Source organism: Zosterops lateralis (assembly GCF_965231275.1).
Source record: "Zosterops lateralis genome assembly, chromosome: Z".
Lineage (NCBI taxonomy): Eukaryota > Metazoa > Chordata > Aves > Passeriformes > Zosteropidae > Zosterops > Zosterops lateralis.
This window is the reverse complement of record NC_139800.1, coordinates 82,519,375-82,544,971: the sequence shown is the minus strand read 5'-3', so window position 1 is coordinate 82,544,971 and position 25,597 is coordinate 82,519,375. Positions and strand designations below refer to the sequence as shown.

Genomic DNA, 25,597 nt, shown 5'->3' with positions numbered 1-25,597 from the left:
TTCCCTTCCTTTCTTCTTTGGGCACAGAGAAGTGCAACTGACGACTTCCCACCTGCTCCTTTCCTTAAGGGAAAGAAAAGAGATGGGAACTCTAAGTTCCAAATCCAAATCCAACCTGTGTCATTTTATTCCAGTTGTTTTGGATAACTGGGTTCAGTGGATGACCCTTCAACTGGACATTTTGCATTTATTCCTTGCTCTCCTATTTTATTTGGGAGGTCAGCATTTTCATCTGGAAGACAATTTTCTCACATAGCTAAAATTTTAAGCAACTTTGTGATTATTTTTCCTTTCAATCCAGGCCACAGAAATGCCAACTAAAAACTGAAATTCCCAAACCCAGTAGTGAGAGGCTGACTATTCCAAGAAGGAACAGTCACCTGGACTTGGACTGATTGCAGAGGGTGGCTTGGACATGAGACACAAGTGCAGCAGGCAGTGGAAGGACTGACCCTCCTGTCACGTGTCTCCCATCATCTCCCCCCTCCCTGAGGCTGGGAAGGAAGGCAAGCCCAGCCTCCAGCAGGGCTCCAGGCACTGTTTTTTCTCAGTGGGACCCCAGTACGTACTGTTGGTGAGCAGGTGGTTCTGCTGGAGAGGGCTGAGCGGGTGTGCGCTCCCAAGGCCGGACTGCCCCGACAGCGTGGGGTGACCAATGCTGTGCTGGGAGCCTGTCGTGATGGGAGACTGGAGCTTGTCCTTGTCCCAGGAGGATTCACTCCCACCTGCAAAACAGGGCACAACAAAAAAACATGAGTGGCACTGTACCTTTACTCAGAGATTATTTTGCTCACTTAGCAATGAGCCAACACTCCTTACCACAGCTGAGCACCTGGCACAGGCACAGCACCTGGAACCCTGCACCTGAATTTTTTAAAAAACAAGTTAATAAATAACTATCTGGCAGAAAAATATTTTTAGACGCTTGCAGCATCACCTACTTTCAAAACACTGGTTTGTGGAAACAGGAAAAGCTAAGTGTCTGAGGATGAAATCATCAGTCATGATTAAGTGCATTATCAGAAGGGGAACATCTGAGAGGCTGAGTCACCATCTCCTCCTGTCACAGGACCTGAGGCCTCCAGTCCCTGCCAGACACTCATCTGAGTCCACCCCTGCGCTCATCAACCCTCTGCACTGTCAGTCCTGCAGGCACTTGGCCATTCCCTCCCTCTAGTGTCACCATATTCCAGCTGGAATTCATCCCTGAAGAGCTTACTACAGTTTATCCTCGAGCTTGGTTATTTTTCAGCTTCAGTATCTCCTCCTCCACTGCTGGGCCTGGCCCTGGAGATGCCCCACGTGAAATCCTTCACTTGGTGGTTAAATGAGCCGGGCACAGGCTGTGCCTGGAAATCATCACTATTCAGGAATTTCAACTTAGGAGTCCAGATATCTATTATGCATAGTAATCACTGTCTACAACAAACACAAAGTCTAGAAAACTGAGCACTTGGTATCTCAAATCTCTGTCTGGTCCTCTGCAGCAATTTTACAGACTGTAGTTTTTTGCAGTATTACACGCTCGAATTACAAATTCCTTTTAAACAGCAGGTTAAGTAGACCATGTTAGTGAATTCCAAAATACATCTGGGCCACAAAATAGAATACCTACAAAAAAGTTAGACAGAACACTTCTAGAGTTAAAAGGTATTTCAAGATCACTCCCCTCTCAGGTACACCCCACACTGTCACTTAGATTACAGATTGTTAGAAAAACATGTAACTGCAGTATAGATTTTGTTTTGAATTTATGAACAAGGATCTCAATTAGAATAAGTAAACAGATTACTGGAGTGCAGCAGATAGAGGCGCAAGCAAAAAACCATTTTAATTGAATATGAAAGTAACGGAGAAATTCCATTCTTTATGACACTACTTGGCTAATAAACATGATTAATACTGCTAAATGCAAAAGTTTGAAAGATCAGTGATTGAGAAAAAAGGAAAATGCTCCATCACTTTAGCACTGTGTCCAAGTATGAATTACCTTCCTATAAAAGAGTTGTAATTTGTAAAATGATGAGTAATACACTGACAAAGAAAGATACACTAAATTATGCCATGTGATATAATATAGCATGGTGTAGTGCAGTAATTAGAACTACTACAGTTGAGGCTGTGTCAGCATTTTTGTTATTTAATATACTGTATATCAGCTCTTTCAAATAACATTTGACTGCTATTTAGTGTGGAAGTTGTTCTCTTTGACTTTTGTGAATCTGGGGTGGTATTTGGTGTGTTTCAGAAGCTAAATGTGTAATTTATAAAGGACTTTCAGAGGAAATGTGGAGCATTTGATTTTAACAAGTGAGTTTTAATTTTCTCAATATGCTTTTTCAACAAATTTAACATTTACACTCTATTCTTCCTCAAAAAACACACATACTTTTCTATAAATTTTTTGCTTAGGAACACATTTTTTAGTTTAATTTAACATATCAGGGCACTGGCCACAAAGATTGGGCCCAAGACAGTTTGTTGGGAATTCTGAGTGAAAAGAAAAAACTGAGTCTTCATCTGAAAGTTTTCCTCTCCCTGTGTTCCTCTGCCCTGGGCAGTTCCAGCCCTAGGCATGGATGGCCTAAACTCAGCTCATTTAGTTAATTCTGGAAGTTTTTCTTGCCTTTCACAGCATCATGGTCCTGAGGCTGCAGCAGCAGAGCCCTAGCAGCTCCCTGAGCACAGCTCTACAACTTCTGCATGTTCTGGAGGAAAATTCCATTATTCCCAATTTACAGATGGAGAACTGCCCTGTGAAGAAAAGTGACTTGCTAAAGGAAACCCAAGAAATCTGCAATAGAAAGGGAAACTGAATTTAAATTATGTCACACAGTCCAAATCACTGGACCAGTTCTCCTTACAGATGGGGACTATAATAACTTTTTCCCTCTGCAAATTCCACTTGTAAATCTGCTCCAGTATTCCGTGCCAGCAACACAAGAATAAATTGCAATACACTTATCTCTACAGACCATTCCTGTATTCTTATGTTCCCTATCACTTCTCCTTAGAGAAAGAAAAAAATACAGCTGAGTGTACGACGTATAATAAAAGTGGATGTTAAATGAAATGCATCCTTAGCCTGCAGTATCCCACAGATAACAGCTCCATCTCTCCACCTGGACTGCATTTCCTATGTAGTAGGAAGTCTCTTAAAAATAAAATAATAATTAGAACAGTTCTTACCTAGAACTGCTCAGGTGTGAAGGGTTTTATAAGAGCAGTGTGGTTAGCTCCAGGTGGGAAAGCTGAGGGGCAGAATTAGGAAGTTCCTGTTAAACCAGTGAGGAAACTGAACTGGAAACGAGTCATGGCTCATGGTTCTACTCCTGTGCCCTACACCACAGACACCTTCGATTCATCCTACCCACAGATCCTCTGCACAGCTAAAAAATAACTATTTTAAAAGAAAATTTGCATTCTTCCCTGGAGAACCTATGCCCATAGGGTAAGAAAAAAAGATTACAGACAAATTTACAGCAAGCCAGAAGCAGATTCACAGTAAAAACCAAGTATGTGACATGCAAACCTGTGCTGATACACTCAGTCCATTAAATGCCCTGCAACATTAAAAAAGATATTTATTTTTGATCATACTATTTTCTTATTTGGTAACAGTTGCCAGCATGTTTGATCAGCAAATACATATCTGACATGCAACATATCAATGTGTTTTCAAATTCTTTGTTGCCATAACAATTAGAAGTGAATACATCCATAAAAACTGAATCCTTCTTAATGCTTCAAATTTATGTTTAACCACAATTTCTCAGATTTCTGTTCACTGCCATTTTTTGTCCGAACAGGGACTATCCATAAGGCAAATTTTTAATTCAAATTTTTTTTTGTCAGTCGTGTCTTTTGTATGTTGAGCTTACAGTACATACAGAGATATACTTTAAGTAATTTTTTTTAGGTATATAAAACATAAAGAGGAAAACATATAGAAAAAAGAAAGAAAACATATACTCCCAAGAAAAATGAAAAAACAGGAAACAGCAATGGGACCTGCCTCTTTTATATGAAGGGAAATACAACTTTTTATTTATTTTATATGAGAAAGAATATTTCATTTTAAATTATGAGTAACTTGATACATGAGTGTCATAGAAATATTATTAAAGCACTCAGAATTTATTTGTCAAAATGCCAATACATCATTAATACATTTTACCAAAAGCTTTACATTTGGCACTCTCACCCACTACCCACATGACCTTCCCTCTGAGAGAGAAAACTGAAGGACAGAAAGGTAATTTTTCCTTATCTTGTTTGCATTCAGGTCGATCTTGTCCCAGAGCAGATTATATTCAGCATCAGGAGAGGGAAAGACAGAAAGGACCTGCAGCCCCCAGAGCTGATGCTCAGCAGGTGCAGGCACAGAGCTGGTGGAGTCCTGACCACAGGCAGGAGAAAAGGGACAAGAAGTCTGGGCTGCCTCACCCCCCTAGTTCAGAGCAGGCAGCAGAGGTGTGGAGTAAGCTCTGCTTTCAGAGGTGCAGCTAAAACACAATATGGGTTAGACAAAGGCTGAGTGTCTGCAGTGTCCAAGGAAAAGAGGACACAGATAAAGATGGACTCCACATGGACTTGAGCAATTATTTGCTATGTAATAAGTGAAGTCTGGTATTCATCAGCCTGAGCAAGTTATTTGAGAGAAGTTATTTAGCAGTGCATTAATTACACTAATGTTCAACTAAGCAGAAACAGAAATCGGGGGGATTTAGGAGTTAAATCACAGGTATCATGAACAAACAGGGAAAATCAGCCCAAGCAATAAATTCACCTGCTGTCAGTGACAGACTCCCACAGGAAGGTGATTTACCATCACATACAGGTCTGTAAGCAAAGCGTCTCTGTTTAAGTTTCTGTTAAGTTTCATTTATTTGAAGGAAAAGCAAGAGCTAAGTTCAGCTTAATTTTTTCTGAAAATGCTGCTAACTCACCCATCATTAACTTCAGGAAGCTTTTTTTAAGACAACTCCGAAAGCCAAAAGTTTTCTAGCAATAAGCCTCTGTACATTTCTATTCTTCAGAACAAAACCTCAAAATCCATTGTTCAGTTTTTGTTTTGGGTTTGTTTTTTTTGTTTGTTTGGTTGGGTTTTTTTTTTCACTGAAGACATATCTCTAGCGATTAAATCAATGTCTTGGTTTTAGGTATTGAAAGATCTCCAGAAAGTAATCACAGTTCAATTCGGTGACAGTTTCTTTTCATTTGGTTTCAAATTCATTTTATCAGCCTTAAATCTGTCTGGTTGAGCTAAATGAAATCCTCTCTGTCAGAGCTACCTTTGAATTCCACAACCACACTGTTTCAATCTATGTCTGTCATTTTACTTTTCCTTGTGATACATTCCTGAAAAATTGAACTCCAACTGTAAAAAGCAATGCCATCCTCACTGGCCAATTTTATTCTCAAATTATTTTTTAAACACATTTTTCATCCTGTTGGGCATATTAAGCCTAACAGCTGCAAAGAAAAAAAAAAATCCATGCATTGCTATTTCAGCACTGGTAATTCCAAAGTATTTCTCACTTCTAACTTCTTGTGAGTGTCTAGCACATACAGGGCCTTTGAGAAATTCTGGATTATACAAAACCTTGTGACTCCCAAAACAACACAGGCCTTTTTGCCAGCACTCCTAAGTATCCTGTGTTTTCAGGTATTCCAGACTATTTTACCAATATCTCAGTCTCACCCTGATATTGGGAAAAATGGTCATGTTTTTGGCCTACATAGAATATCTTTTGCAAAAACATTTCAGACTACAACTTTCTGTCCACATTTTTGTGGTATCAGCCTTTGAGAGTCCCAGGGAGACAAGATTAGGTTGAAAATAATTTTCCTCAGATTTCATAAATGGAGAATCTCACAGCAGGAAGGTCAGGAAGAGACCACCCAGGTCTCATTCCTGGTCAAGTGTCACTTTCCTGTCAGAAAACCATAAAATAGCTCTGGGTCAGGATTATGACCCACTTAAACCCCAAATTCTGTTCTTTGTATTAGCAATAATGTTATTTACAGAGGCCATGCAAGTGTGGGCACTTTCTATGGTCCCTTATTACTCCCAAATGAAACCCTTATCTTTAAAAATGGGAACAAGATTTTTAATCAGCCCCAAAATCATCACACCCATCTGAAAATGCATTTCAAGCTTCAATCCATGGATTTGTCTGGCTGTGTGTATTCGGCTGTATCAACTTTTGGAGTGTACCCTACAAGAAAGCCATGTAAGTGTGTAGGGCAAGATATTAAAACTCAAGAAATCCAGTGATGGCTTTACTGGGCTACTTCCAAAAACTTATCAAGTGGTTCAGCAGATGTAATTACTGCTTAGCCCTGCCAAGGCTTTGAAATGTGCCCATTAATTCAGCAATTCCCAATCTGTCCATCAGTCAGTCATACTTAAAAAATATGTCTGTCAGGACTTAGGTGAAGTAATCTGTTGATAATTACACAATAAGAAGGCATCTGAAATCTGAATATAATTTCTAAACTTTTCAGAAAGTCTTGATGACAGCAAAATCAAAGTTTATTTCACAGCAAACAGGACATTGACGGTAACTGGGAATATGTCAGAATATTTGATGCCAATTTAATTAAGAACAATTAATTCCAGGAAGATACTTTTTGAGAAGATAAAAACAAAGTTGCAATATTAATCTAGGAATCTAACCATCCCTCCCATACCATTAACTGCTTCCTTTAAAGTGAACAAAAAACAAGGACGTGGTAAATGAAATGTGTTCTGAGGTCCCCATGTGCTGATGGATGATCCTGGTGCTGAAGCACAGCCCCAGCCAAGTCTCCTCAGTGCCAGGTACCTTGGCAGGTGTGACTGTCCTTCCCAGGCCTTTCCAGCCAAAATAAAATCCCACCATTACAGCTACGTGCTCGGTGTCCAAGGCTCTGAACAGCAGGAAACCTGTTCTCTCTCTCACACTACACAGAGCCATCCTTCCCTGCAAACTGTATGTGCAAAAATGCTCCTAAAATACAACCAAGTGTTTTCTCCTGCTTTCTGTGACCAGTGCAGCTGAACAACCAGCTGCATCAACTAAACTCCAGTATCACCTTCAGTACCTACAGCTGGACTCCAAAGCACCAAACACACCTCAGTGATTCACTTTCCACAACCACAGCACCCTGTAAGAGTTACATTTAACAAGATGAAACATCGGATTTACAGAACTCTTGTAACAATTGTCACTAAAATGCACTGGTACTCACAAGCACTACTCAGAGTTAGACACTTGTGCCTGCACTGTATAAAAAACCACCTTGTCTTATTTGAAGGTGTGTTTTGGAAGGGTTAACTTGACAATTGTTGTCTTCCTCTGACATTTCCTAGTTCTTGTAGTGGATTACTCTATTCAGTTTTTTCTATAGAAAGTGAAGTACATTTATTGCTAACATTTTTAGTAACAACTGTGTGACTTTACTGCTACTTATTTTTCTATACAAAGATAAGAATTATGTACTAGAACATAGCACCTATTGTGGTTTAGGACAGTCAACAAAAAACCTGTTTTCTACTGCAGGACCAATGCCTGCCTTCAGAAACACGTTCACTTCACAGAGGAAAGAAGGTCAAAATTCTGGTCTGTCATGTTTTTATTACTGTTGATGATGCACAAGCCAGAAATAAAACAGCTTAACTTTCAGATCTTGAATACAGTTTGCAGGGCTGCCTGCCAGAAAGGATATATCCTTCTGAACTCCACTACTGCAGCCACCAGCAAAAACAGGGAACCAGGATTTGTATTCCAGGGATGATAATCACCCATACCCTCACTCACCAGAATTTACAATTTTCTGCCTTTTTAAAATTACTTAATATTTCCCCATATTTAACAACTTAGTGAAAGAACCACTGAGATAGATACATGTAGATATAAATAGATATATTTTTACATGAATGTAACTAGGCAGATAGTTTAGTTTGATTCTGAGGGGCTTTGAGAATATCTTGACATCCAGGGCAGACAGGTTAACTACAAAATCAAGTTATTTGAGCTTCAACAACTCATCATTTACTATTTCTTTGAAATAATTATTAATAACAGTTCAAGTTACAGACGGCAATCTGCTGAGTTAATCTGCAGAGACAGAAATGGATCGTGCATTTATAATCTTTCCAAGCTCTCCCAATACTAAGGAAACTCTATAAAATACAAAGTATGGCTTGAAAGAATTAAATAAAATCTGTGCCATGAACACACACCTGGACGTTCTTCCAAACCTCCAGCATCTGCACCGAACTCATCGGAGATGCTACCAGAGAATGAGAGGCTGCCAAGGCATGCCCAACACACTTTAATACAGAAGAAGGTCTCAAGGTCTCCAGTGAGATTTAGTGCCACAGTTTCCACAAAGGACCAGTGACTGCAGCCCCTTGCACAGTTCCACCCATGTGTGTCAGGATGGGAACTCAGGCCAGGCACGCATTCATTCTGAAGGTGCTCTGTTTGTTATGCCTGACAGTTGATCCCTTGCACTGAACACTATTGACTTCTGAAAAATTGAGAGTGTTGCCAAAACCAGGAGAGCCCATGAGAAAACCCAATTCACAGAAAAGGTCAGCAGGGACATCCACTGTGTTTCACTTAATGCCAGACTAAAAATAACACACAAAACCCCTGGGAACTACATTAGGAACCAACTCTGTACTTCCTTTCACAACCACTTTCATTTGTGCTCGCAGTAATAGCTGAACAGATTCCTACCACCGCACTTGGGTATCTCACACATTCAATCCATCTTTGCTTTTCAGAACATTTCTCTCATTCTGCAAGCTTAGCCACTGGTTATTCCCATCACCTCTAGAATAGTTCTCCTCCAGGAATACCAGTGGGAGTTTAGCATTAGCTTCTCCAAGGAGCAGGATCAAACCCCTAGAACTGACCAACAATGTCAAATAAACCATTCCTAAACTTGTTATTGTGTAAAGGATACTCTACGTCTTCAAGCTAGAATTTCTTTCTGAGGTATACAAAGCAATAAACAACAACTACCATCAGAAAAAAAAATTATTAAAATGTTGATATCAATACCAGATAAAGTGAAACTATTTCTTAAGAAGAGAAAATTAGAGGCTTCTGCCTCAACAAAACAGAATATCACACTGCCAAGCTGAACTTAACTAAGCTTGAGGTTTTGGACAGGATTCATTTCTGCTTGTGGTATAAGTATGCACCACCTTGATTATCATTTAAAAAAATATTGACAGCTTGCCTTCTCATACCAATGCCTGGTAACAAATTCCAAATGTTTTGTCACATTTCTTGTGAGCAATGCCATCTGCCAGAGGTGGCATTTCATGGCTGTTTACCCTGACTCCCTCCAAGAATTCATCTGCCACTATCTAATGCTGCCTGAATAAAGGGGATTAAGACTCTGATGCAACAGAGACTATTGATAATTTGGTATAATTGGGAAGAAATGAAGATAAATGAGGTTGAGGATGGAGAGGCAATTAGTTGAGCTGCCTGTACAGCTGTGCTCTCGGCCTGGCTCCCCTGGCCTTTTCTTTGGTGAGGTATGTGCAAATTAAACATAATGACAAATACACTCTTCCCAAAGCTCTTTAGTTTGTGAAGCTTGAAGATCTGTTTTTCACTTTTGAGATTCTGTGCAAAAAGAAAAAAGGACAGAGGATCTGATGAGGATTTTGAAGAGATGCACTTTGTCCCAGCACAAGTAAGGCTCAGTACCTGTGGTTCCAGACCGGCATTCCCAGTGTCCAAATCCCAGGGCTTTGGCCAAAAGGTGAAAAATCCAAAAGGATTTTGTTCTCTCAGTGCCATACACAGCCCTAGTCATTCCACAGCTCCAGATGTCTTTGGTACCTCCATGCTGCAAATATCCTCTATCCGTGTCACTGGTCAAGTAACATCCCCAGATCATGATCCCCCCTAAAACCAAGCCCCACAGCTTGCAGCTGAACCTCCCCACCTTATAAATTATGCCAGCTTTTAAAAATACTGGTCAAAAAACCTTTGAAACGTCTAAAATCCACATTTTACTCTACAAAACATCTTGGAAGTGGTAGGAATTTTTAGTCACAATAAAAAGACAGCTACCCAGATAAAAGCCTTAGTTCTAAGCTCCATTATTCAAGTGAGGCCAAATAATCAAGCTTCAATATCTTGAAAGATATTTAAATCTCAAGTGAACATGGTCAGACTGCAAACCTCCAAATTAGAGGGCACAAATCTGCAGTCTGATCTGCAGTTCTCATTTCAAATATACTCAGATATGTTCATACATATACATGTAGAAATACCCCCATATGGGGTTTGACATAAATGTAAAATAACATACATTTGCCACAAGAAATGCCACTTACATGTTTCACATAAAACTCTGAACAGTTTGTCATAAATGTCGAATAATGCAAGGTCCCTTTTAGAAAAAATCCAGTATTTGCAGAGGCAGCTTTGGTTTACAGACATGTTTGCCCAAGTACCCAGCACATGTTAATTTTCTGATTTATGTACAGGTGATTCTATCTGCATAAGGTCTCAGATGAAAGACTTCAAAAAACTGCACTTTTTAACCCGCATCCATACAGTCATCCGTTATTTTTAAGAAGTATTTTATGGATTACTCAAGAAATGCTCTTTAGATAAAGACAAAAACCCAGTTTCAATGCCTAGAAGAGATTTTAGAAGCCAAATGTTACATATCTTAAAAGAATACCAATTTAGTAGATTTATTTTGCAATGAATCTTCAACATAGCTGCTTTTTACTATCCAATACAAAGAGTACACCTTTTTTTTTTGTAAATTCTCAAAGCTAAAATTACTTGAAATTATCTCATTTCAAACTCACAGAACTCCTACAAAATACAGTGATTTTTTTGGACATGACAAACCTCACCCAGCCTCCACACTGTGCTCTTCCCCACTAGCTGGAGGTCAACCAACATTTCAATTTTACTCAATCTAATGTACTTTTTAATTTTCAATTAGATTTCTACAAAAGCCCAAAATAATAATAAAAGGTCACCTTTTTATGAGACAAACATGCCAGGAGGAAAAAATATATATATCTAAGTTTTGGGGAAGGGAAGGGAAGGGAAGGGAAGGGAAGGGAAGGGAAGGGAAGGGAAGGGAAGGGAAGGGAAGGGAAGGGAAGGGAAGGGAAGGGAAGGGAAGGGAAGGGAAGGGAAGGGAAGGGAAGGGAAGGGAAGGGAAGGGAAGGGAAGGGAAGGGAAGGGAAGGGAAGGGAAGGGAAGGGAAGGGAAGGGAAGGGAAGGGAAGGGAAGGGAAGGGAAGGGAAGGGAAGGGAAGGGAAGGGAAGGGAAGGGAAGGGAAGGGAAATAAACCCATGAAAATTTGACACTGGCACAAACAGGACAAAAAGCTGACAACAAAATATTCTGTTTTACATGTTCACCTTGCTTTGTTTTTCCATTTCCACATTAAGACAAAGCTCTAACTCCCTCTTCTTCACATTTCACACAGACCTTCCTCACAGGTGGGTGCTCATTCTCTCTACATCCAAATGCTGTCCTCAAATCATAAGAAGTGACAAACTCACCATGACTAGAAGGCATTAGGGGAAGCTGTCCCTAAGAAAATATCCTGTATTTTTACAGAATCCTTTTTCACTGCTGTTCAAATGCCTATGTGATTAACAATGGGATTAAATATGAGTTCTGCTCTGTCTCTTCTCAATTCTGAAAATCAGAATCACCCAACTTGAGGCATCAAATCAGACAATACCAATTTGGACTCGATGACCTTGGAGGTCATTTTCAACACAGATGGTTTTTTGATTCTGCAAGTATAAGAGAAAATATACAATACTCAACAGCCTTTTGACTGCTGGATTTTCTTCTTGGTTTATTTGTCCCCTGCTTTTAAGTGATTGCTCATTTTCCCATTCTGTAATGGTACCTGCACCAATATTAAATAATATTTATAAGCTCAACCAAGAACATTATCACAAAGGTAACTGTAATTTCTCAAACACAAAGCCAGAGCAGAAAAAGAACAACTGAAGAAGTATCCCTGCAATTTGCAGATGATTAAATTTTGAAGGTGAGGTGTCGTGTAACTGCACCAACCATTTATTCAGTTGACTTGAAGAGCTGTAATTTGTGGTGTTTGCCCAGAAGAGCCAGCACAGCTGTAACTGATGATCAGGGATAACAGACATGGATTTCAGCACTTTTCCAGAGCTCTCTGCTATATGCTGAGAACAACAATATCAAAAGGTCCCTCTCTCCAGCACTGCTGGTGTCAAGGTTAATGAGCTAAAACTTGTTAAATTGATATTACCAAACTAATGACTTTTTTATAGGATACTGCATGGATTTTGACACACAAGCTAATGTGGAATATTGCTGGTCTTAATTGAATTAGAAGTTACTGCATGTATACAATTAAGATAACTAAAAATGGGGGAGCTGTGACCACACTGTTGTCATATACTTCATGTGCTTCAAATAATACAGAATCCAGATTGGTTTGGGTTAGAAGGGACCTTAAAACCCTGGGCAGGGATACCTTCTTCTATCCCAGGTCATTTCCAGCCTGGTCTTTGACACTTTCAGGGATGGAGAGTTCACAACCTCTCCGGGCAACTTCAAACTTTTAAATATGAAATGATTTAAACAACATGAGAATTTTTATTTAAATATTTTTACATCAACCCTACCAAGCATTAAGGAACAGGAAAAACAAATGCCTGGGGTGTCCATTCAAAACAGATGAATAAATAACAGGAAAAAAAATTAATGAATTATATTAAAAGGCAAGGAGCTTATGAAAAATAAATTGCATTTGTAGATGATTAAATTTTGAAGGAGAGATGCTGTCTAACTGCAACAACCATTTATTTCAGTGCCATAACTGCATCTAATAAATAAAGTATTTTCTTTTGAATCCAAACTGAAGATACACTGCTATCCTGATGATTTGGATTTTCCAGTTACATAGTACACGGTCAAGGTTTGGGCTGCTACTATTTGAGGCAGAAAGAAGCGCTTCTGGTTAGCTGGAGAGAAAATCAGTATCAGCTGTGAGCAATAGGACAATGCAAATATTTCTTCTCCAGGCAGAATCACTGAGTTTAAATTCAGAGAGGCTCATTAGAGATTACCCTCCCAAAATAAGATATCTGCAAGTTTCATGCAAATTCCCTTCTGTTTCTGTAGTATTTTTGTATTAAACTTCAATTTATCACTGACACAGAAATGCCATTTCACATACAGCATATACCCAGATATGCCTGGTGTTTAAAAGGTGAAATTAAAGATCTTACTCATGCTATTCTGGTTTTCTCTGAATGACTTATCCTAGATTTAAGATTTTACAGAGAAAGGGAATAAAGTTGGACTCAGCTTCCAAAAAATATCAACTTTGTCAAAATCCAGAAAAATAGACGAGGTGCTGCAAATGAGGGGGAATATTTCTCAAGGATGAAATGCCAAAATCCCCCTCACATCAAATTCTTACAGATAGTCAATCAACAAACAGATCCACAGGAAGTTGCAAGACACTTCTTCCTACTGCCTTTCCAACTTCCATCTGAAATATGAGAAAATGAATCACAATTTAATTGATATTATAAGGTTTAAGGAAAAAGGGGAAAAGTGGCCTTGGATGGCCTGTGGCATCATTAATTGAATACACAGCTCCTACAGTTTTACTAGTCCCAAAGTTTCATTGTTTCCATCCTTCAAGCAGCCAGAGCAACTTCTTAAAAAGAAGAACCTATTCTAATTTTTATATTGTACAAATGTAGAATAGTAAACTTCCCCCCCCCCCCCGCCCAGTTTTCAACATTTTAAATATCAATGCCTGTCTGATCTTAAAGGGAAGCTCAACATTTATGTCTTGTCTTGGTGATAAAGTTCATGAATATATAATGAGAGTGGAACAACTCTGCTACTGATTAAATGTCAAAAAAGGTTTTATTGTCAAATATATTGTAAATACGGAAGATATACAACAAAGAGCATTAATTGCAGATGGCTGTGTACAGCTTAAAAAATGCACGGCATCGAGACAGGAAATGCTGATTTTCAGTTTCAACTATCAATTTTAATTTACCTTCAGAATGTACCTTCAAGTCAGCATGTACAGAGAGAATGAAGCACAAAATGGTCAAACTCAACTGAGCTAAATGCTCCCCATTCAAGGGCAGATGTTAGTCTATACCCAAGGCATACACAGTAGAATTACCCAAAGTTCTGGATATGTATTAGAAGTTGTCAAAACTTTTGTGAAGATTTAAGAGAGATAAAATGTGAAAATCTGTTGAGGACGGAGGAAAGGCTGGAATAGCCATCCTCAACTCAGAATGGGCTTTGACTGCCTGCATAAATTTAAAAAATAAAAATTAAAATAGATATCTAGAATCTGTAGCTGACTGCAGGTGAACAGAGGTGAGCAGAATCCTGCTGCCAGAACATGCCTGGAGAATGAGTTGGACATGTTTATAGGAGATCCTATAAATTCCTCCCATAGTGTGTGCACAATGGGAGGAATTCTCTGTCTCCATCCCACTCCACACTCCTGCCTGGACCACTGGCCTTGACCAAGGCACAGCCCTGGGTGGGGACCAGGAGGATCTGAATCACCTGGAGAGAGGCCAAGGGAGCACAGAGATGAGGGAAGGCTCAGTCTGAGTCCTTCAGAAGAGCAGGTTATTCAGCAGAGGGAAGGGACAACAGCCAGGAGCTCACTAATTGTCTTCATTAGATAAAGAGCATGTTCAGTCATAATAAAGGAATAAATTGTTCTCTGTACCCACAGTGTACAGGACAAGATGCAGCAAGAAATTACTTTCAACAAGGAAGACTTAGGGAAAACATTAGGAAAAAATGGCCATAATCAGAAAGCCTATGGAATTTCTAAAATTAAGCTGGACAACTGTAAGTCAGACATGAGGCTGGCAGAGTTGGACTATGGTAAAGAAACAAGTCTGAAAGTGCTGCTTTTGATGATCCTGAACACCACAAACTGCAGCAGAGCCATCCTGCAGGGTGGAACTGTGCTAAACTCACCCTTCCACCTGAGCCAGGTGCGAGCAGTGTGACCCAGCAGGCTGCAGGTACAGCCCACCCACAACAGCAGCACTGTCCTGCACTGTGGAACCTTCCCCTAACACACAACTGGCCAAGAAATACATATTAGTTAGGTACCAGCTAGGGTAATATTGGTTGGCTTTCCACAACAATAAAGCACTTGAAGCTTGTATTACAAACCCATGCGTTTTTCCTTTAGATTATGGACAAATTAGTAGCTTCAATTATACACTGCCAACAACATTTCCTTCTCCATGACTAAATGGACCACGTTTTAATACTCTTCAGTGATCTTATTAATTTGAATTAACCTTCCAACAAATTAGGAATAAGAATTTCATTTGAGGGAAAGATGTCGCAGCCATGGAAATTAAAGCCTCTGGTGGATAAAGGTAAATTTACTCTTGGTCTGAGACAACATTGCTGGTCTCTCCTAATTGTAACTATAATGATCTGATAAACTGCTGCTCTTGTATACAGTCAAGAGCTGGGGTTTTTTTAAAGGAGCTAAAAACACAGACTACCCACCTGTATCTATTTTTAATTTGGTAATGACTGTACTTGCTAAAATTCTACCAAAATGTCACTCACAGCTTTGGATTCCAGCTTTTTTTAAACAGAATATGGAGCAGAAAGCATAACCTATCATGCAAAACTCTCAGATGCTTACTTTAAAATCACAGAAATAAATGCATAATCCTGATTTTCTCATGGATCAAAGCTTCATTAAAGGAAAATAAAACTTGAAGCTAAGTGCTCAAGAGAGCCAAGGTATTCTATAAAAAGCAGAAGGGTTCTGATCTATGTGTGTCCTGCTCACCCACACAGCCCCTGCTCCACAACTCAGGAATGCCTTGTACTCTGTAGGTGCAAGGAGAGGCAGAATTACTGGAGACCACAGTGACTTCTGTCTCATCAAATTCACAGATCAGCCAGACATTTCAACAGCACCAACTGTTGCAAGGAAAACTGCTACCGAATCTCAGCTGCAGAAATGTCAGCTCAGGGCACAAATCTAGTACTGAATCCTTAACTAAAAACCCAATTGGTATTAAAATTTGAAGGGGGGCGGGGGGAATTAATGCTACTCCTTTAAGTGAAAAAAATATTCCAAATAATCACACCACAAACATTTCTTGCCTCAAACGTAAATTAACTGTATGTTAGGGGACTTTTTTTAAAAACCTGATTAAAATTGTAATTCATGAGACTCCTGCTGTTGGCAGCTGTATCACTATCAATGACATCCTTTGGGGGACTCTCAGCATGTGGCCCACATCAAAGGTAATATGCCAGTTTTCATCCTAACTTATATGTGCCTTAACAAGAGCAAAAAATGTTTCAGAGTTTACAGTGTAATTAAAATATTGAAGTCCTTTCTACTGTTAAAGTATCATTAATCTGAGACTGAAGTGGACTCACTACTTAACAAAAGCAACTATCATTAATATTTGCTTTTACTGTAATTTAGGATTCCTCACATCCTTACACCCTGCAATGGGAAATTAAACCAACAGAATTTGAACATTGTGCAAAATGATAAACAAATGAGATTTTGTGGAAACAAAGAGTGTATATACAAGGACCTGGGGGGAAAACCAAAACAAAACAACAACAGCAAAACCCAAAAAAAACCCCCTTAATAAACCAACAAACCCAACCAAGCAAAAAAAGCCCTCAAAAACAAACCAACAAAAAAAACCAAAACCCCAAACAAACAAAACAAAACACACACACAAAAAAACAACCCACAAAAACAATAACGATAACAAGACTTATCTAACATATGATATTTCCCTATCCTTGCACTGTGGAAAGACTGGAAATCCCTGAGCACTCCTGGCCCCCCAGACTGCCAGAGCTCTGCTGGTCACCAGTGGATGCTGCCTGTGCCTGGGTCTGCCTTTGCTTTTCCCAAGGATATTTTAACATAAAATTGAAGAAGCATTTCACAGGGGGAGACCTGGATCATGTTCTGCCCTTCCTTACCTTTCTGACCCCAGGCAGGAGGGCAGAGGTGCCTCCTCACTTTGTGACTGCAGGGACAACCCTCTCCATGCTCTGCCCTTCAGCAGCCACAGGATCCTACTGAAACACCTGATTTTGCCTTTTAAAGTGTGGGGCATCCAATCTGCCTCAGTCTTCATAAAATTTTATGCAGAAAGTCCTAAATTTGGGGCGTTTCTGATCAGCATCACTCCCCACAGGGCTGTGGAGTCCCCGTGCCTTGCAGATGAACACGGTACCTTGTCTTAATGGGGACACTTTGGAGCCACCTGCTTTCCTCCAGGACACTGGTAGGGGCCACAGATTTCAGCTACTACCAACAAAAATGAGAATTATAACCAAGGAAAAAATGTAGCCTTGGCTCTAGAGAGGACAAGATGATTTATGACATCAAGACCTAGTAAAGAGAGTAATACTCTGAAGGGACCATGTGAGCTCAGCCCTCACTCACATTTTCTGTGCCCACTCCTAATTACTTCATTTATGACTGGAAAAGTGTTTTAACAGACAAAATTAATTATTTCAAATAATTCTTCTGAAATACAATATGCACTTTAATTGTATGCACCCCGTCATTAATTAAAGTTCTCTACCTTTTGGTGCATTCATTCAAAGATTGTATCAGTGACAAAGCAACAACTGTAAGAAGACTGTTTACTAAAATTAAAAATACAGATGAAGGTTTAATATACTCTTGTGATACACTTAAAGTAATGCTAAAATGTTTTCATTCGAGTTTTTACTAGACATTATTTTTCCACTCTTTAAAATCAATCTCTTTGTTCCAGGAACACATTTCCTGTCAATAAAATGAAAAATGATATAGATTTAGGGGGATAGTGGTCTCAGCGTAGCATCTCTCATATTATTATTCCAGTATCATCTGTTACAAAGTAAGACCAATTCCCACATCTAATTACAAACAGGATTTCAGAGTCATTAAACAAAATACATTTCCATTAGTGCTGCTGTAAGAAGATAGGGGAAAAAATGAAGATTAGTTCATGCTGCACCTCTGTTTTTCAAGCTTTGAAGATTTAGACCTCTGCACTCTGAGACTATAAATTTGTAAAGGATCTGAAAGGTGACAGACATGTGAAAGCTCTCAATTGTCCTCCGTTTAGCCGTACCATTTGCATTTTGTCATTAGTTTATCTTTTGCTGCACTTAGTTCTGAGAGCAGATATGGCAAGAATCTGGAGAGGTTGTTTATGATCATGCCATGTGCACCCAGGGGCATTTGATTTGGCATTAGGCAGGGCTTTTTAATGATATGAATCTTGATTTTCCATATTAAATTTGTTCCAGCAAAAGTTAGAAATCACTGTAAGGAATTCTGCCCGTATTAAAGAAAAAAAAAAAGTAATACTTTATTCTGAGGGAAAAAAGAAACAACAGTTCTTTGACTTCAAATAAGGTAACAACCAGAATATACCGAGGAAACAGATTGTGTGAGATGTTTAACTGCTGAAATATAAACTTACAAGTGTATGTTTTCTCCATCAGTAAACGCTTAGCAGTATCTAATATCTAATCGTTGTGAATCCATTTAAAATATACCCTTGGGAATCACCCACTCAAAAAGGATTCACACAACCCAGAGCTTCAGGAGTTAATATTAACTTTTCTAAAAAGAAGACAATATAATAAAAAAACTAAATTTGCTTGATCTTCAAACCAGTTTACATTAGCTCAGGATCTTATATAAACACAGTTAATTTCATCATGTGTAAGATAAGCATCAAAAACCTGAAAGAAAATTCCTCTCACAGAAGAAGATGCCTCAGTTACAGAGAAGAGGACGGGGAATTTCATCCTTAAAACTCTCCTGGAGTTGTATTTCCTTTGTTAGTTTTAAAACTAAAGCTAGAGCTACTTCATATTTCTAGAGTTGAGTGTCACTCATTGCAAACATACAAATATTAGCTTATGTGTCAACAATTTTGTGTGAACCATTATCTGCATTTACTACAAAGTACTTATGTTCAAATTTAAATGAATACTTAAAAATATATAGTTAAATTATTTACATGCATTCAATAGGTAACTGCTTAAGAATGTATCTAAAATAGGACCTTAAAGTAAGTTTGTGGATAAGAAATTCACTTTTGCACTCCACTGAAACTGAGGTTCACTAAAGCCTCCTAAAATTCTTGGTATTAAACCCTGCCCAGTGCTGGGGTAACACAGCACAAAATATCCACTGACTCACAAAAAAACCCACAAATTGCCAAAGAACTAGATAGCTGCATCTTATTCCAAAGCTTCCCACATGGAGACTGGATTCTTGGGATAACTGAGAGGCTCCTTGGAAGTATCCCATCAGGAAGGAAGAGGAGAGAAAACAGCACAGTGCAAACGAGGTACAACTGACCCAAACAAAGAGCATTTCCCTTCCTGGTTAATGCTTGAGGAGTTGGACCTTAAAAACAAAACAGCGCATCCACCTCTTCCTCCAGGATTATCAGTGCCTGGCCCCAAGGAGGCATCACTCACCTCTTCCATAGGGAATTCCCTGCTCCTATCATTCTCCAGTCACAGATGTTCCCTCACAAGCAGCAGTGGGGAAAGCTTTTTAAAGCCCCCATGTAATGAGAAGGTTTGAGTTCCTTCACTCCACTCTCACTGAAAAAGCTGAAACAAACTTCACCATACCTTCCCTGGGTTCAACGAAGTTCCATGAAACCACAACTCCAAAGCTAAGGATGGAAGCACACCTTGAAATCCACCAAGTGTCACCACTCCCTGAATCTCCTTTGGGTGTGATGTCCCTGGGTGAAACCCCCCTGTGCAGCTCCTGTCCCCACAACAGGGGCCAAACATCCCCTCTGTGCCTCCCCACTTTCCCACCTACACCCTGACCAGCACCAGCACAGGGACTGCCTACAAAAACAGAACACAGGTCTCAATTTTTAGAATAAAATGTTTTAACGTGTCTGCTAGGGCTGGAGTCAAGTCTAGTTTTTGGATAAGACAGTACAAAACCCAAAACATGTTAAATTCTCTCTTGCTTCAAGGCTGCACATATCCCTCCTGGCCAAAGGACAATATAAGAAAATCAGTAACTATTTTAGAAAATTCTTAACTCTCTGTTCGAGTAACACAAAAATACTTGTCTTAACAACAGGAAAAATGACTTCATGAAATCTACATGGTACTCAAGGATTAAAAAAACCCGTTCTCTGGTCCTGTCATTTTTACATTCTTACAATAAAATAACAACCTTGGCATCCTGCTTTTTAGAAGAAAAGACCTACCTCTTTTGACTTTTCAAGCGCTTGAAAATTTTAAAAGAGAAAAACTAAAAAATGCTGACCGTGTAATAGCTGGGTATTCATGGTGGGTGGAGAACATGAAAGGTTACAATATGGATCTGTGCCTACGCGTTTCTTTTCAACTTGTGCAGCATCCTCCTGCTTCTGCTAACTCGGCAATCATACAGCTGACAGATTTCTGGGTTTTCTAAATAATGCATGGGATTTTCTTTTAACATGTCAGTGCAAAAGTATCAATTCTGCCCCTGTGTCGTTTGTGATGCTGATTTTCCTTGACAGCATTCCATTAAACCAATGAGTTTTTTCCCTCCTGATGGTTCCTTAAATATTCCTCCGAGTGATGTATTTGTGGTTTTTTAAACAGATTGTGAAGGATGTTTGCATTTGTGAGAAAACTGCATGGCAGGTACTGAAGGGAAAGAAGGATAAAAAGATAACAATTTTTTTTTCTATGAGAGAGCTTTTTCTCTGATCCTCACATGCCAAAATCTCGGGTGTTTTTCCTTTCTTTTCTGCCTAACTTAGCTCCTTGTCTGGAAATTAAGCAACAAGATTCTACATACAGAATAACATTTTGACTTCCTAAGGAAATACCACTGAAACACTTAGTACTGTTTGATATCTCTCCTGGGAAAGCAAAACACATTTCTTAAATCATGTATGCTAACTCCAAAAGCCACCAGAAGGAAATACCTGCGTTATTCTTTGCTCTGAGGCTCTGCACACACGACTCCTGTCACGACTGCCATGCACTGATCCTGCCTTGCTCAGGCAGCCTGAAGGACGTCCAGCTGACATCACCCAGTCTCTATTTTACAATCTATCCTACCTCACACTCGAACAAAGTACCTGCTGCCATGCCATTAGAAATAAAAGCTCAGATTTCAAGCAAGTTCTAAATCCCCCTAAGCAATGACATGTTAATTTCCAGAACACACTTCACCTGATTGTAGCGCTGCACGTAAATGAAGGAGCCCATCTTTGTCAACCCTTCTGTGCAACCAGAGAGCTTTTGTTCTGTTTATCTTATTTCTACAGAACAACAAATCTGGCCACGTGGCTGGGCTGTGAGTAGCAGGAGTCAGCTCCAGCTGTTCACTCCAGCCCTTTCTCACATCCCAAGTGGAGCAGGAAAAGCCACAATCACCCCTGGCAACCCTCAGGTGCCACCAGCGAAGTGTCCTCTCCAAGGACTCACCAGGAGGAGCCAAAGGAGGAGGAACAGATCACAAAAGACTCATGGCCACTGGGAATTTGAGATTCCAGAGGGATGGACTTCTCCCATATCCAGACGCTTTTGTCCCAAACTACCTGGTTCTCCAAACTCAACCTTCCTGCCCCAATCCTACTAGAAGATGGAGAGGGACACAAAGCCACAAGGAACAGCCAGCCCAGGTCGGCTGGACTGTGGGGCCAGAGAGCCTCCAGTGCCAGATTGAAGAGGAGATTTTCAACTGCCAGAGAAGTTTTGTTTCAACACTTCATATGATGAGTAGGAAGGTGCAAAAAGATCTCTTTCTCTTTTGCAGAGAGAGTGGAAAGAGGACATCAATGTTCAAATGTATAACAGCATTCTTCACAGCACTGTGAACTAAAGCATTGCTTCAATTAAAAAATATCTGCAAATTGAACTTTTTAGGGATTTTTTTTCTCTTATGTTTTCACTATTAACTCTTGTAGCATTTGTTTTTAGTAAGTTATTTAGAATACTCCAGTACCAAACTCCACCACTACTGAGATTATTGTAACACCATGAAAAGGAGGTAGGAAGGACCTGATGGCAAAAGCATGCCAGCTGGATTAGAAGTAAGAAAAGAAGTAGCACATTTCCTCCCCACTTCTTTATACACACTTGTAAGATTCAATTCCACACCTGCAATTTGCTAGAGAACAACAAAATATCTGAGGAATTAGTCACTGATCGTGTTAAATTGAGTTAAGAGTTCAGATTTTAAACTGACAGGACAAATTCTGGCTTCAGACAGAGAATTCTTAAAAGTTCCCATCATCATAATGATGCACAGAGGAAGAAACTGGAGAAGTGACAGGCTAGTCATCAATAAGAAGCAAACCCAAAATTATTTCATATTTCACCAGATACAGATGGGGATTGAGATGAATATGCCAAGACATCCTCAACACTTTTTTTATTATACTAATGGCCTGTATGTAATGACACACTTGCAAAAAAAATTTGGCAATAAAGCTTCAGGACCTAATAGTGCTCAATTACATTTTTTATTTGAAATAAACAACAGCAAAAAGAGAGTATTCTACTCATCTACCAGACTGTGGGATAAGCCAGAAGGCACATACTCAAAAGTGAAATATTTAGTGGCATTGTAAATAGTCAATGTGTAACACTGAGTTAAAAACCCAACTTGATTGTTTTAAGTAAAACTGCAACCCTTTGAGTCTTTGTTACTGTAAAAATAAAAAAAAAAAAAAATCAAAGGAAGCAAAAGGTCTTTGGCTCTGTACAACCATATTTCTGATTTGACAGCTACAATTATAATCATTCAGACATCTATTTCCCACAAACTCTCCACAGCCATAACCTTTAGTGATTAATTATAAAGTTCCAGGAGCAATAGTACACAGACTAATTTCCTAAAACAATAAAACAGAGAATTTCTCATTTGGAGCTAAATGAAACACGAACAGGTTGTTATTCATGCTGAAATCTAGATGCAGAGTCATGTTGCAGCCATTACAGAAGCTATTAAACACAACCTCAAATCAAAGAAACTGTGGGTCTCTCTCCTAAAATAAAATGTTTTTCTCACTTATGAGGCTTCTGACTCCTTTGCTCTGTTCGTTTCCACCTCTTCTTAGTAAAAAAATTTCAAAATTCAATTTTCTTCCTCATTTCACATCCCCATTTTATTTTTAATAGTCATTTAAACTGTAAGTCTAGAGCAAAGCAAACAGTTGGTGAAGGTTTCATGCACACAGAATTATCCTGGTGTTCCCTTCACAGCAGATCAAAGTTACAACCTGTGTATTAACTTCTAAACAAAATTCCCATTCTTTTCATGCCACACCAAGGAGTTTTCTGTAGTGAGTGTTTGATAATTCTTCAGTTATTTTATTTGGTGAATTGTACAAGTCAACATTTACATTCCTCTCATGCAGATTTTCCATTTTGACACATCCTGCTCCATGTAAGTCTTTGTAATCTTTGTGACCCACCAATAAAGGAGGAATCCACACGTCACAAAAATTATCCCAATGCTCACGTAGCACATATTAGAAAGAGGGGAAATTGTGATTCTTAACAGAATTAGTATTAGTTCTTTCTGATCAGGACTTACTGCTCTGTCTGCAAACAACACTGGCACTGAAGCCAGAAAATTTGCTCTTGGCAATTCTACTGCATCAAGCAATGAAAAGGGGAAAGAATTGAGAAAAGATCTGTATGGAACTGCCACCACACTCTTATTCTTGGGTCCCACTGTAACTAAAGTCAGTGGGAATTTTTCCAAATATTTAAATTGGCATTGAGTTGGTTGTAGAACTCATTGAATTGCTAAAACACAGAGAACTCCTGTTTTTTCACACTCTTGTTGCACTGTCCAAAGGCTGGTGTGACAATCCCATAAAAAACTTCTTGTTCCGTGAGGTACCTAAAATAATCACATTAATGCAGACTCTCCCCACGTGAGGTAAGTGAGTTTTGCCCTACCAGGTAACACACTAAACCGTGGCCATTCAAATTAAATTTCTCTACAGGAGCCTTTAAAACCCCCACACCAACCCTACATCTTTTCTGTATGAAGCTTCCTTACTCTTCTGTAGTAATTCTATCTTCAGTCCTTTTTCTTAGCATTCAGTGAACCTTCAGAATTCATTCTTAACTATACACAAACTATTTTAGTTACAACCACTAAATAGGGTTTTTCAGTGTTTTTTTTTCTGAATTCCATGTGCACTAACTGATTAGGGTCTGAGAGGTGAATAAGAAATACATATCCTACAGAACAGGAAGCTGGGGGAAGGTTTAATGCATGAGTTAGAAGCCAGATTTCTTCAAATACAGATGAGTACACAAAATTAGCAAAAGCCAACACCACTTTTGGAAAGACTGCTTTGTGCGTAATTTGTCACGAATTCAAAGTTATTCCTTTAGAAAATGAGTCTAAGACCTCCCAGCTGCTGCTTTATTGGTCTAATAAATTACCATTTTGATGGTAGGATGCATATGCAGCACACAGCAGCCAGGCTTTGCATTTGGAGCTGCGGGAATGCCGATGGGAGAGCGGGATGCCATGGGGAACACACTGTGACTCTCCTCTTGAATTGGTAATGGAAACAAACAGACTACGTTCCGCAAGTGGCAAATGTGTAGGATGCAAGTAAAAAGTGAGGCCAAGGGAAACTGCCCCCACTGTAACAGGTATCAGAGACAAAATGGATCTGTCTCGTTCCACGTGCTCTACACTGTCCAAGTAAAAATCTCTTCCATTCACCTGGAAGGAGATCAAAATAAACAAAGGTCTCCTCTCCAAAGCATCCGTTTTGACTTCACCTTTGACCTTTATTCCTGGGGAGCTGGGACTTGTGGAGCTTAGATCAAATCCATTTTCATGTTTCTATAGCACATGAACGTGTTCCTGCCAGGGCCTCCTGTGCAAGGTGACTCCAGCCACAGCCAAGGATTATCCCCTTCACAGCTGTGCTTTGCAAATAGCCACTCAAGGAAAGAACAAAATGCAGAAAAGCCATAAACCTGGTGATGGAGCATTCTCTGCCTTATCTTTCTCCAATGACATGTGGAACTCAGGAGTTCCCACAGCCTGACCTTTTGGGAACTTTCCATCATTTACTGGAAAACTCCCAACAATGTTACTGCCAATGGAGAAATCTTTTGTTACTCCTGATGTGTTTAGGAGGCACTATAAAAGTGCATCCGGTATCCAACCCTAATGAAGATGATCCTTCACCAGTAATTTTCAAACGATTAGTGAAGGGTGCTGTTAGGAGGAAAATGAGGAATAAGGAGGAGTGAGGTCACTAATTTTGATTTAGCACTGATTTACAAAATACAAGATCCCAAGACTTTGAGATCCAGCTGTTGAGAGCTCCAGGGCAGCTCAGGGATCCCTCACCTGCATTAGAATTGAGCTCTTCATTTTCTGACTCGGTTCCATTTTGACTCCCACTTCCATGAAGGCTGTTCATGGCCATAAGTTTCATTTTCTGTAGCTTCATAGCCTCTGCCATGGCAGCTGCTGTCAGACCTGGAAAAATATAAATAAATAATATGTG

General features: G+C 39.4%; 1 protein-coding gene across 3 annotated transcripts in view; it reads right to left on the bottom strand.

Moving 5' to 3' along the window:
- LOC310922957 (dachshund homolog 2-like) overlaps positions 1-25,597 on the bottom strand; it is a gene marked incomplete at its 5' end in the record, with an annotated part of 246,143 nt that overhangs the window by 59,738 nt on the left and 160,808 nt on the right. For all 3 annotated transcript variants that reach the window (XM_083883985.1, XM_083883983.1, XM_083883984.1), the window contains 2 exons: positions 570-725; positions 25,438-25,569. In XM_083883985.1, the coding sequence (XP_083740111.1) occupies positions 570-725; positions 25,438-25,569 (288 nt within the window). The remainder of the gene's footprint in view (positions 1-569; positions 726-25,437; positions 25,570-25,597) is intronic.